Raw genomic sequence first — 11,642 nt, 5'->3', positions numbered from 1 at the left:
AAGTTCCAAAGGAAGGGAGGTACTTGGGAGCTAAAGCCCTTAGCTGCTGTGGTAGCAGCTGCAGATGGCAGCTCGTCCACAGTGCACTTCGAATGAGGTCATATGAGCGGGACTCTGGAAATGGCTCCGAAATCCAGAGAAAGGGGTCAGGGTATGTGGGAATCCGGCGGGGGTGGGGGGTGGATGAAGGAAGGTGTCCTTCCTCTCTCCAGTGCAATTTGGTTTGGTGAGTCTCAAAGCTACCAGATGGCACTTCCCAAGTCAGGCCCCCGCAGGAATCAGGGTGGGCTGCGTGCCTCGGCCCCTGCCACAGGGACAAGCCACACCAGTGGACTCCCTGAGCTCAAATGGCCGGATCTGGGGGTTCTGTCTGGGTGCACACCTCCTTGCTGTGGCCAAGTTCCCCCCTTCTCTGAGCACCAGCTTCATCCTCTCGAAGGAGGACATCGATTGCTACCTTGGCACGTTACTCTCTTCATCCTGTGAAGACTCATTAGGCTTATCCTACAATTACTAGCTGGCCCGAAGAGATATCTCCTGAATCCAGATTAAGCTGGAGTCTCCCAGGCTCATCTGGCATGTCTTCCCTGAAGTCTGCCAAAACCCACACCCTTGCATTTCCAGGGACTCCCCTTAGCCAGCTGGGCAGAAAACCCAGCATGCTTCAAACAAGCTGACAGACAAGCGGGAGAGGACTCACGGGCAGACGGCCTCCCTCAGGTCTCGGGTGGAGCTCTGGGACCACAGCAGCAACGGGCCATCCCAGCCCCTGGGCTCAGCAGCGCCCTCATTCTCAGGCCGGCGGCTCTGCCCTGAGGGGAGCAGGAAGGTCACCAACTGCAGCAGGCGGACCTCAAGCCCCTCCCACTGCTGGAGCCTGACCTCCCCCGGCCCCACCCCTTCCCCTACCCCAGCAGGACGAGAGCTCGTCTTCCCCTGGCTTCCAACGTGAGGCCCGGCCCTGGGCCCCGATTGGGCACTGCCCCAGTCCGGAGCCAATCACAGTGGCCAGGGAGGTGGAACGCACCGATTGGCCAGGGCCAGGTCATGTGACCATGCTCCCCAGGAAACTCAAATATTACCAAGATTCCCTAACAAACCAATGAACAAAATTATCCAGTAAACGCAAACCGTACTTTTTAATGAGGCCAATGTCACAGAAAAAAAAAAAATGCTTCACAATGAACTGCTCAAGGAAGCTACTAAATAAACTTTCAGAAAAGTTAAGTCTTTTTTTTTTTTTTTTTAATAGGGTGACGGAGAGCTATACCTTTCCCATCTATGTGAATTTAGGTTTAAACTAGATTTCCCTTGGCTATTATATAAGACAAAAAACCCCACATCACCCCCTTTCACTCCCCCCAACCCCAAAAAGTGTTTTAGTCTATTGAGTTTTTGTGTCCTCAGTTGTGTCTGATTCACGGCAACTCACGAACTCTACACAGCCAGGCTCTTCCGTCCATGGAATTCAGGGCAATTTTTTTCTGTCACAGTAAATGCCCACCCTGGGTGATCCAAAGGCAAGGGCTCAGAGGCTCCTGAGAGAATAACTCCTTTCAGCTGAGCACAGAGCTGGCTCCTCACTGGGATGCCTGTGGCCTGGGGCTCCCAGAGGGGACAGCAGCACTCGCCCCACCGTGTGGTCACTGCTGCAAGTGCAGGCTGCTCCTCACTCCCCCTTGACAGTGTCCCTGAGGGCAGAACAGTGTGAATCTACTCAAGGTGGAAATGCAAACTCCGATGCAACCAAACTTCCCACAAGGTCTCCAAAACCACTCAGGAACAGGGAATTGGAAACTGCAGGGCATGACATGAATGGAGATGGAGACTTGACACCTTACACCGAGTTCACTTCCAGTTATCCCTAGACAAAGTTTCCATGAAAACTTGTCACAAATCTAGAAGAACAATGAGCAGAAACCGGACACGTGCTTTGAGTCTTCACACACAAAACTAAAAGGCAGTCCACAAAACAACCCAGAGAATACAGTGGACTTTGCAAAATCAAAGATATCTACCGTGGGAAAGACCTCATTACAAAAGCAAAAGACAGGTCATACATCGCGAGACGAATGAGTGGAAACACAAAGCTTCTCAAGGACGTGTCTCCAAACAGACAAAGAACACCAACACAACAAGCCTGTGAAAACTAGGGAAAGGTCTGAAGGGACGCCAGACTGAGGAAGACACACACAGAGTATCCCGGATGATGTCCAGCACTGAGGGCCTGAAGAAACAACAGTCTGGTTGCACTCCCTCAGGCCTGTGTGACCCTGGATGAGGCCTCTGTTTCCCGGTGGCTCTGAGAGATGGACAGGGAGGAAGGGGAAGAGAAATCACTTGCACTTCTAATACTCACAGCAAAGTCTTCCAATGAGAAGGGAATTATCACCCCCACTGACAATGCCATTCACTGAAGTGATACCCACGAGTCCATCTAACCCAGAAGGGAAGGAAGGACCTGTTCTCACAAAACGGCGAGAGATGGAAGAAAGAAGATCAAGCCCACACCAATCACTGGAAAGAGAAGCTGTGCTCAGGGCTTGAAAGAATTCCTATTGGGAAAATGATGTCACAGCCCCACAAGGCAATCCACAGCTTCGATGCTATTCCTCCCAAAATGCCAATGCATGTTCGCACCGAACAAAGAATTGCAAAAGGGGTTACGGAAACAGAAAAGAGCCTAAATTGTCAATACAATCCGACGAAAAAGCCCCGATACGGACGTCCAAGGTTGTGTGAAAGGAAATTAGACGACCAAACTAGGATCCTCAGGAGAGTATCGGAGAAGGCGATGGCGACCCACTCCAGTACTCTTGCCTGGAAAATGCCCTGGACGGAGGAGCCTGGTAGGCTGCAGGCCATGGGGTCGCGCAGAGTCAGACACGACTGAAGTGACTTAGCCGCAGCGGCAGCAGCAGGACAGTATGCTATTGGGAATACAACAACACACACAGATCCAGATCGATGGAATAAAGTTGAGGGTCCAGAAACAAACCCCGGCATCCAAGGTCAACTCATCTCTGACACAGAAGGGGAGAATATCCAAATGGGAACAAGAAAGCCTCTTCAATAAATGTCCATGGGAAAACCAGACAGCTACATCTGAAGAACGCTATTGGTTTTGATCTCACACCACCTCAATATCGGGGAAAAACCTCACCCTAAAGACTGATGTCATGAGATAGCTAGAAAGAAGCGTAGGTCAAAGGCTCCTTAACATCAGAGTCTCCTTGCCATTTGCTGGGCGGAGGTAGAAATGGGTCTCTTCAAGTAAGGGAAAGAGGGAAACCAAGTACACCAATGGGTTTCCATCCAATGGAACCTCTTCACAACAGAGAAGCTAAGCATTCACAAATGCAAAAGATAGGAAACGGAACATGAGAGACTCCTTGCAAGTGGTGTATCTGAGAAGGGGTTCATATGGAAAGAGACGAAGAATGCACAGCACTCAGATTCCAAGAAACACCACCACCACCCTTGACCCTTCCCCCATGACCAACTCCGACCTAAAGCCTTTCTCTCCCTCTAACCTATCCCTAAAACATAACCCTCATCTAATCATATACATGTGCATTCCTAGCATCCATCCATCCACACACGAGAGAGAAAGAGGAAGACACAGACTGAATCGAGAAAGGAAAAGAGAGGGACACAGCCAGAGAGAGACACGGAACCAAAGAGAGGAAAGGAGTCGATGGTCCAGACTTTTCATCAATCTGTCTCGAAGGTAGAAGCAATGACAGCGCCCATCCACCCCAGAAGGGGGAAACGGACGGAAGGTTTGGAGAGGAAAAGACAAGAACGCAGGGAGCCATTAGAAGCTCAGCCACCCGCAGAAGCCGAGCTGGGACACTTGAACAGAATCTCAATGGAAACAGAGGACCAGAAAGTTGGCTACTCTTTTCTATCAGAGAGGGAGACCTTCCAGTCTTCCTTTCGGTCCTCCAACTTGCATGCGGGGTCTCAAAACAGTCAGGAGGGGGAGTGCCTTTTCCTGGGTACCACGGCGCATCCAGGCCTCGTTCTGCCCCATTCTGTGCTGTGTCAGCCCTGGATGGAGTCTTTCTTTCTGAAGTCTCAGCGCACAAGCTCCACGTGATATCAGCCCCAGGTGGAAAGGCATGGAGCTGCTCGTAGGCCGACAGACCTAGGAAACAGATGGGAGAATGACCCCCACTCTGCAGATGGAGAGACCGGGGAAACCCTGAGGGGCATATGCTTGTCCAGGGCCACACCACTTACGAGAAGAAGGAGCCTGGTCTGAGAGCAGCGGGGTCCTCGGAGCTCAGGCCCTGGCTGCACCCAGGCCTCCCCAGGGCTGTGGGCTGGGCTGTGTGGCTGTCACTGTGCCTGCACATGGCCTAAGGGGGGTGGTCGAGCAGTCAGAAACCCAGAGATTCCCTTGCGAAGTTTTGGGGAAGGGACCTCAGCACGAACCCCAGGAAATGATGTCACCTGCCGGCAACAGAACCCAACAGAACCCGCAACCCGGGTATCCAGGCCTCCAGAGCGGAGAGGAGCCCCCAGCCAGATCACTTGCTGCCGGGATGTTCTGCTGTTTGCCCCTGCCCAGAGGCCGGGGCCTCAGGAGAGCTCACAGGCAGTGTGCGTGGGCACCCTGTCGACGTTGGCTCAGGGCACCCCCGAGAGGCCTCTGGCCCTTTGCCCGGAGAAACAGAAAGGTAACACGGGGAGCCCCAGGCGGGGCCAGGCCACCTCTCCCATGCCACCCGGAAACACCGGGTCCTTTGCCTGTGTGTGTGGATGCGGGTTTCTCGGGGTGTGTCTCCCTCAAGGAAGCCCAGGCGGATGTGGGGTCAGAAGCCTGCGGACAAGTTGTGTCCACACCCCAGGGGAGAGCAGGCTGGGTGGGATGGGGAGAGTGCGGGCAGCGCCGGCCGCCCAGGCTGACCTCACACCCTCAGGTGGGTCTCTTTCCTCCCGGGTGGGGATCTGAGCAGACACACGTCTCTGACCCTTCTGGGAAGAGAAGTTCGAGCAGGCAGAAGCAGCGGCTCCACTGGCCAGGCCCAGCTCGGAAAACTCCCAGCACGGCTGGCTGACGGTCACTGTCGTTGCAGAGCTTCCCACGTGATGAGGCCGAGGACGGGGACACCCCGTCCACCTCCCGGAGGGAGGGGTCGGAGCACCACCCCCCCGCCCGTGAGGCCCAGTGCAGGCTCCAGGTGAGCGTGCCCACGGAGGCATCAGCCCCACCGGGGGCGAAGCGGAGGCGGGGAAGGCCTGCTGCCGAGACGCCGCCCAGGATACACCCGGCGGGCCAGTCTGAGGCTGCCACGGAGCTCAGCACACCCGGCTCCGACCCAGAGTCCCGAGAACCCCGGCCTCTGAGGCAGCAGGAGGACCTGGAGCCCAGCACGCCAGAGCACAGAGGTGAGGACGCTGGGGCTGGTGCACGGGAGTGTGTGGGGAGGGGGTGCTGAGCTACACACGGACGAGTCCCCGAAAGATGCTGCTGGGCCTGCAGCAAGCGCTGGCCTCACACCCCCACCCCCATCTTGCACACTTCAGTCCCAAAAGACATCCGACCCTGGGTACTCTTTGGGAATCTCTTGGAAGCTTTCTGTCCCGGGATACGCACATGCCAAGGCTGGCCTGTGGGCAAACTTTGCTTCTCCCCCAGCTCTAGCACTGGCCTCCAACTGGAACCAGGCTCTACTTCCCAGACCTGTCCCTACAGAGGTGGTGGCTCCAGGTGCAGGACCCAGGGATCCACCGAGGCCAGATGGAGAACCGAGACTTGCCCTCGCAGAGACACCAGGCCAGCTGGGTACTGGCCAGCACACCGGGCAGATCGGATCTCCGTGCCTGCAGGGCCCCCAGCCCCAGGCACTGACGTCCCACCCCCTCAGCCAGAACCTCCACCTCCACGTGCACCTGTACCTGCTCGGGCTTTGGCAGGAGAACCCGAGGCAGAGGAGGAGTCACCGCCTCGGCAGGGAGAGCCTGCCCTGGCTCCCGCGCAACACCCAGACGCCGACAATGACTCACTCGCCCCTGCAGGAAGAACGAGCCCCCGCTCTGGGCAGAGACCCAGAGCCCTTGACGGAAACACCACGTCCAGGGGAGCGGTCGGCTCTGCAGCCTCCATCCCTGTCTGCTCACCGTGGACGCCGGCAACTCGGTCTGCCCCCAGGGGACATGGAGTTCCTTTCCCCTGAACTGCTTTGCATTTGGTTTGTTTCCACCTTTCTGGTGATGTTTTATTTTGTGTATGGTTTCCTGTATTTCTCTTGGTTAAGTTGGGATTAGTAAACTTTTTCATCATTGTTGCAATTTGGGAACACTGTTGTGTAACTCTGGTGATACTGTGTTACCATCCCACTTTGTAGTTTCAGACCCGTTCGATCTTTATGCCCCACCCCCCAACAAAGCCTGGATTCAAGGCAAGCACGCCCTGTTCATCCCTCCCCCCGATCCTGAACACAATTTCATCTTTTCTTTCTGCATTCCTTCCTATATTCTTGGTGTCCCCAATCAATGACTCTCAGTGAAATGACTGAAGGAGTTTTTTTCGGACTCTCCACCTACTGTAAGACTCCATTGGAGAGTTCTCATTTGTATGTCATTTGAACTAGCCTTTGATAGCTGAAAGGACGGTGTACGTCCTTTCAAGATATCATGTGCCAAACGAAGCCCTTTTGGCAAATGCCATCATTATCTCCAGGCAGGCATTGCTGTTTGAAGGGTGACATCTCAGCCAGAAGGCAGAGGCTGAGCTCCTCTTGTTGCACCAGCTCCCAAAAGAAGCCAAGAAAGGGAGCTGGAACAACAAACCACCCCAACGCCCAGGAAAGCGTTCTTCACGACAGAAGGCTAGAAAATGACCCAACAACCTTGTGGCCCAGAACCCCTCTAAAAAATCACTGTTCCATAAAAAAGAGAAACACATGGGAAGTTCCAAGGAGAGGCAATGCCCATGGCCAGTGTACTTTAGAGACGGCCTGACCGCTCCGGGGAAGACACGCACCGACGGAACCCCTTGGGAAACAGCAGTGATAGTCCTCACTGTCGTAAGGGTTTCCTCTGGGGACAACCTGCCCTGGGCACCACATGAGGGAGCAGACCGGCTTCTCTTCCTCTGCCCCCACACCATTCACTCATGAAGGCAGCTCAGGTGTTCTCATGCCCTGCCTGCCTGCCTGCCTGCCTGGCTCATCCGTGAGCTGTGCCCACCTCCAGGGCAGGACTCCACCTTCTCCTCTCTGTGTACCGTGAATCTGCACACAGTGGGCTTTCAGAACCTTAGGAGACTTGAGCCATTCCCACTGGAGCCAGAACCCTCCCCAGGAAGGAAAACAGCTGTGGAGTCATTTTGGCCCCAGCACTGGTTCCCAAACCCTGGCGGCTCCTACAGCCTCTACGGTGTGAAGAGGGAGGTCCCTTTTGACAGAGCTTTCCGGCTGTCAGATCTAAGCTGTTGTTTCCCTGTCAGCTGTGTCTCTTCCGTTGCAGCCAGGTGGGCCACGCTGCTCCAAAGGAGCTCACAAGCTGAGTTGCAAGGGAGGTATTGAGAGGACAGGGATGGCTACAACGTGCTGCAAACTGAGTGAGGGTCCCCACAATCCTCAGCAAAGGTCTGTGGTGTGCAAGTGGGGAGTAGAGGGCCCCCAAGTTCCAAAGGAAGGGAGGTACTCGGGAGCTAAAGCCCTTAGCTGCTGTGGTAGCAGCTGCAGATGGCAGCTCGTCCACAGCGCACTTCGAATGAGGTCATATGAGCGGGACTCTGGAAATGGCTCCGAAATCCAGAGAAAGGGGTCAGGGTATGTGGGAATCCGGCGGGGGTGGGGGGTGGATGAAGGAAGGTGTCCTTCCTCTCTCCAGTGCAATTTGGTTTGGTGAGTCTCAAAGCTACCAGATGGCACTTCCCAAGTCAGGCCCCCGCAGGAATCAGGGTGGGCTGCGTGCCTCGGCCCCTGCCACAGGGACAAGCCACACCAGTGGACTCCCTGAGCTCAAATGGCCGGATCTGGGGGTTCTGTCTGGGTGCACACCTCCTTGCTGTGGCCAAGTTCCCCCCTTCTCTGAGCACCAGCTTCATCCTCTCGAAGGAGGACATCGATTGCTACCTTGGCACGTTACTCTCTTCATCCTGTGAAGACTCATTAGGCTTATCCTACAATTACTAGCTGGCCCGAAGAGATATCTCCTGAATCCAGATTAAGCTGGAGTCTCCCAGGCTCATCTGGCATGTCTTCCCTGAAGTCTGCCAAAACCCACACCCTTGCATTTCCAGGGACTCCCCTTAGCCAGCTGGGCAGAAAACCCAGCATGCTTCAAACAAGCTGACAGACAAGCGGGAGAGGACTCACGGGCAGACGGCCTCCCTCAGGTCTCGGGTGGAGCTCTGGGACCACAGCAGCAACGGGCCATCCCAGCCCCTGGGCTCAGCAGCGCCCTCATTCTCAGGCCGGCGGCTCTGCCCTGAGGGGAGCAGGAAGGTCACCAACTGCAGCAGGCGGACCTCAAGCCCCTCCCACTGCTGGAGCCTGACCTCCCCCGGCCCCACCCCTTCCCCTACCCCAGCAGGACGAGAGCTCGTCTTCCCCTGGCTTCCAACGTGAGGCCCGGCCCTGGGCCCCGATTGGGCACTGCCCCAGTCCGGAGCCAATCACAGTGGCCAGGGAGGTGGAACGCACCGATTGGCCAGGGCCAGGTCATGTGACCATGCTCCCCAGGAAACTCAAATATTACCAAGATTCCCTAACAAACCAATGAACAAAATTATCCAGTAAACGCAAACCGTACTTTTTAATGAGGCCAATGTCACAGAAAAAAAAAAAATGCTTCACAATGAACTGCTCAAGGAAGCTACTAAATAAACTTTCAGAAAAGTTAAGTCTTTTTTTTTTTTTTTTTTAATAGGGTGACGGAGAGCTATACCTTTCCCATCTATGTGAATTTAGGTTTAAACTAGATTTCCCTTGGCTATTATATAAGACAAAAAACCCCACATCACCCCCTTTCACTCCCCCCAACCCCAAAAAGTGTTTTAGTCTATTGAGTTTTTGTGTCCTCAGTTGTGTCTGATTCACGGCAACTCACGAACTCTACACAGCCAGGCTCTTCCGTCCATGGAATTCAGGGCAATTTTTTTCTGTCACAGTAAATGCCCACCCTGGGTGATCCAAAGGCAAGGGCTCAGAGGCTCCTGAGAGAATAACTCCTTTCAGCTGAGCACAGAGCTGGCTCCTCACTGGGATGCCTGTGGCCTGGGGCTCCCAGAGGGGACAGCAGCACTCGCCCCACCGTGTGGTCACTGCTGCAAGTGCAGGCTGCTCCTCACTCCCCCTTGACAGTGTCCCTGAGGGCAGAACAGTGTGAATCTACTCAAGGTGGAAATGCAAACTCCGATGCAACCAAACTTCCCACAAGGTCTCCAAAACCACTCAGGAACAGGGAATTGGAAACTGCAGGGCATGACATGAATGGAGATGGAGACTTGACACCTTACACCGAGTTCACTTCCAGTTATCCCTAGACAAAGTTTCCATGAAAACTTGTCACAAATCTAGAAGAACAATGAGCAGAAACCGGACACGTGCTTTGAGTCTTCACACACAAAACTAAAAGGCAGTCCACAAAACAACCCAGAGAATACAGTGGACTTTGCAAAATCAAAGATATCTACCGTGGGAAAGACCTCATTACAAAAGCAAAAGACAGGTCATACATCGCGAGACGAATGAGTGGAAACACAAAGCTTCTCAAGGACGTGTCTCCAAACAGACAAAGAACACCAACACAACAAGCCTGTGAAAACTAGGGAAAGGTCTGAAGGGACGCCAGACTGAGGAAGACACACACAGAGTATCCCGGATGATGTCCAGCACTGAGGGCCTGAAGAAACAACAGTCTGGTTGCACTCCCTCAGGCCTGTGTGACCCTGGATGAGGCCTCTGTTTCCCGGTGGCTCTGAGAGATGGACAGGGAGGAAGGGGAAGAGAAATCACTTGCACTTCTAATACTCACAGCAAAGTCTTCCAATGAGAAGGGAATTATCACCCCCACTGACAATGCCATTCACTGAAGTGATACCCACGAGTCCATCTAACCCAGAAGGGAAGGAAGGACCTGTTCTCACAAAACGGCGAGAGATGGAAGAAAGAAGATCAAGCCCACACCAATCACTGGAAAGAGAAGCTGTGCTCAGGGCTTGAAAGAATTCCTATTGGGAAAATGATGTCACAGCCCCACAAGGCAATCCACAGCTTCGATGCTATTCCTCCCAAAATGCCAATGCATGTTCGCACCGAACAAAGAATTGCAAAAGGGGTTACGGAAACAGAAAAGAGCCTAAATTGTCAATACAATCCGACGAAAAAGCCCCGATACGGACGTCCAAGGTTGTGTGAAAGGAAATTAGACGACCAAACTAGGATCCTCAGGAGAGTATCGGAGAAGGCGATGGCGACCCACTCCAGTACTCTTGCCTGGAAAATGCCCTGGACGGAGGAGCCTGGTAGGCTGCAGGCCATGGGGTCGCGCAGAGTCAGACACGACTGAAGTGACTTAGCCGCAGCGGCAGCAGCAGGACAGTATGCTATTGGGAATACAACAACACACACAGATCCAGATCGATGGAATAAAGTTGAGGGTCCAGAAACAAACCCCGGCATCCAAGGTCAACTCATCTCTGACACAGAAGGGGAGAATATCCAAATGGGAACAAGAAAGCCTCTTCAATCAATGTCCATGGGAAAACCAGACAGCTACATCTGAAGAACGCTATTGGTTTTGATCTCACACCACCTCAATATCGGGGAAAAACCTCACCCTAAAGACTGATGTCATGAGATAGCTAGAAAGAAGCGTAGGTCAAAGGCTCCTTAACATCAGAGTCTCCTTGCCATTTGCTGGGCGGAGGTAGAAATGGGTCTCTTCAAGTAAGGGAAAGAGGGAAACCAAGTACACCAATGGGTTTCCATCCAATGGAACCTCTTCACAACAGAGAAGCTAAGCATTCACAAATGCAAAAGATAGGAAACGGAACATGAGAGACTCCTTGCAAGTGGTGTATCTGAGAAGGGGTTCATATGGAAAGAGACGAAGAATGCACAGCACTCAGATTCCAAGAAACACCACCACCACCCTTGACCCTTCCCCCATGACCAACTCCGACCTAAAGCCTTTCTCTCCCTCTAACCTATCCCTAAAACATAACCCTCATCTAATCATATACATGTGCATTCCTAGCATCCATCCATCCACACACGAGAGAGAAAGAGGAAGACACAGACTGAATCGAGAAAGGAAAAGAGAGGGACACAGCCAGAGAGAGACACGGAACCAAAGAGAGGAAAGGAGTCGATGGTCCAGACTTTTCATCAATCTGTCTCGAAGGTAGAAGCAATGACAGCGCCCATCCACCCCAGAAGGGGGAAACGGACGGAAGGTTTGGAGAGGAAAAGACAAGAACGCAGGGAGCCATTAGAAGCTCAGCCACCCGCAGAAGCCGAGCTGGGACACTTGAACAGAATCTCAATGGAAACAGAGGACCAGAAAGTTGGCTACTCTTTTCTATCAGAGAGGGAGACCTTCGAGTCTTCCTTTCGGTCCTCCAACTTGCATGCGGGGTCTCCAAACAGTCAGGAGGGGGAGTGCCTTTTCCTGGGTAC

General features: G+C 53.6%; 1 protein-coding gene and 1 long non-coding RNA gene across 2 annotated transcripts in view; one reads left to right on the top strand and one right to left on the bottom strand.

Moving 5' to 3' along the window:
- LOC145514117 (uncharacterized) overlaps positions 1-11,642 on the bottom strand; it is a 144,921-nt gene that overhangs the window by 67,618 nt on the left and 65,661 nt on the right. The gene's annotated exons all lie outside the window — the stretch shown is intronic.
- LOC145514084 (uncharacterized) lies at positions 1,237-6,306 on the top strand. The gene is made up of 3 exons (XM_081511167.1): positions 1,237-4,685; positions 5,085-5,397; positions 5,648-6,306. The coding sequence occupies exons 1-3, from the start codon at positions 4,449-4,451 to the stop codon at positions 6,274-6,276; spliced, it is 1,179 nt and encodes a 392-aa protein (XP_081367293.1). The 5' UTR covers positions 1,237-4,448; the 3' UTR covers positions 6,277-6,306.

Source organism: Giraffa tippelskirchi, chromosome 7 (assembly GCF_054371585.1).
Source record: "Giraffa tippelskirchi isolate mGirTip1 chromosome 7, T2T-mGirTip1v1.2.pri, whole genome shotgun sequence".
Taxonomy (NCBI): domain Eukaryota; kingdom Metazoa; phylum Chordata; class Mammalia; order Artiodactyla; family Giraffidae; genus Giraffa; species Giraffa tippelskirchi.
Note: the sequence above shows the minus strand (reverse complement) of the source record. Positions and strands in the feature narration are given on the sequence as shown.

Bases quoted from the DNA above. Each gene is read 5' to 3' on its own strand.
- LOC145514084 (XM_081511167.1), top strand. From the start codon at position 4,449: ATGATGTCACCTGCCGGCAACAGAACCCAACAGAACCCGCAACCCGGG. The intron at 4,686-5,084 runs GTAACACGGGGA...CTGTCGTTGCAG, and splicing joins TTGCCCGGAGAAACAGAAAG to AGCTTCCCACGTGATGAGGC. The intron at 5,398-5,647 runs GTGAGGACGCTG...CTTCTCCCCCAG, and splicing joins CAGCACGCCAGAGCACAGAG to CTCTAGCACTGGCCTCCAAC.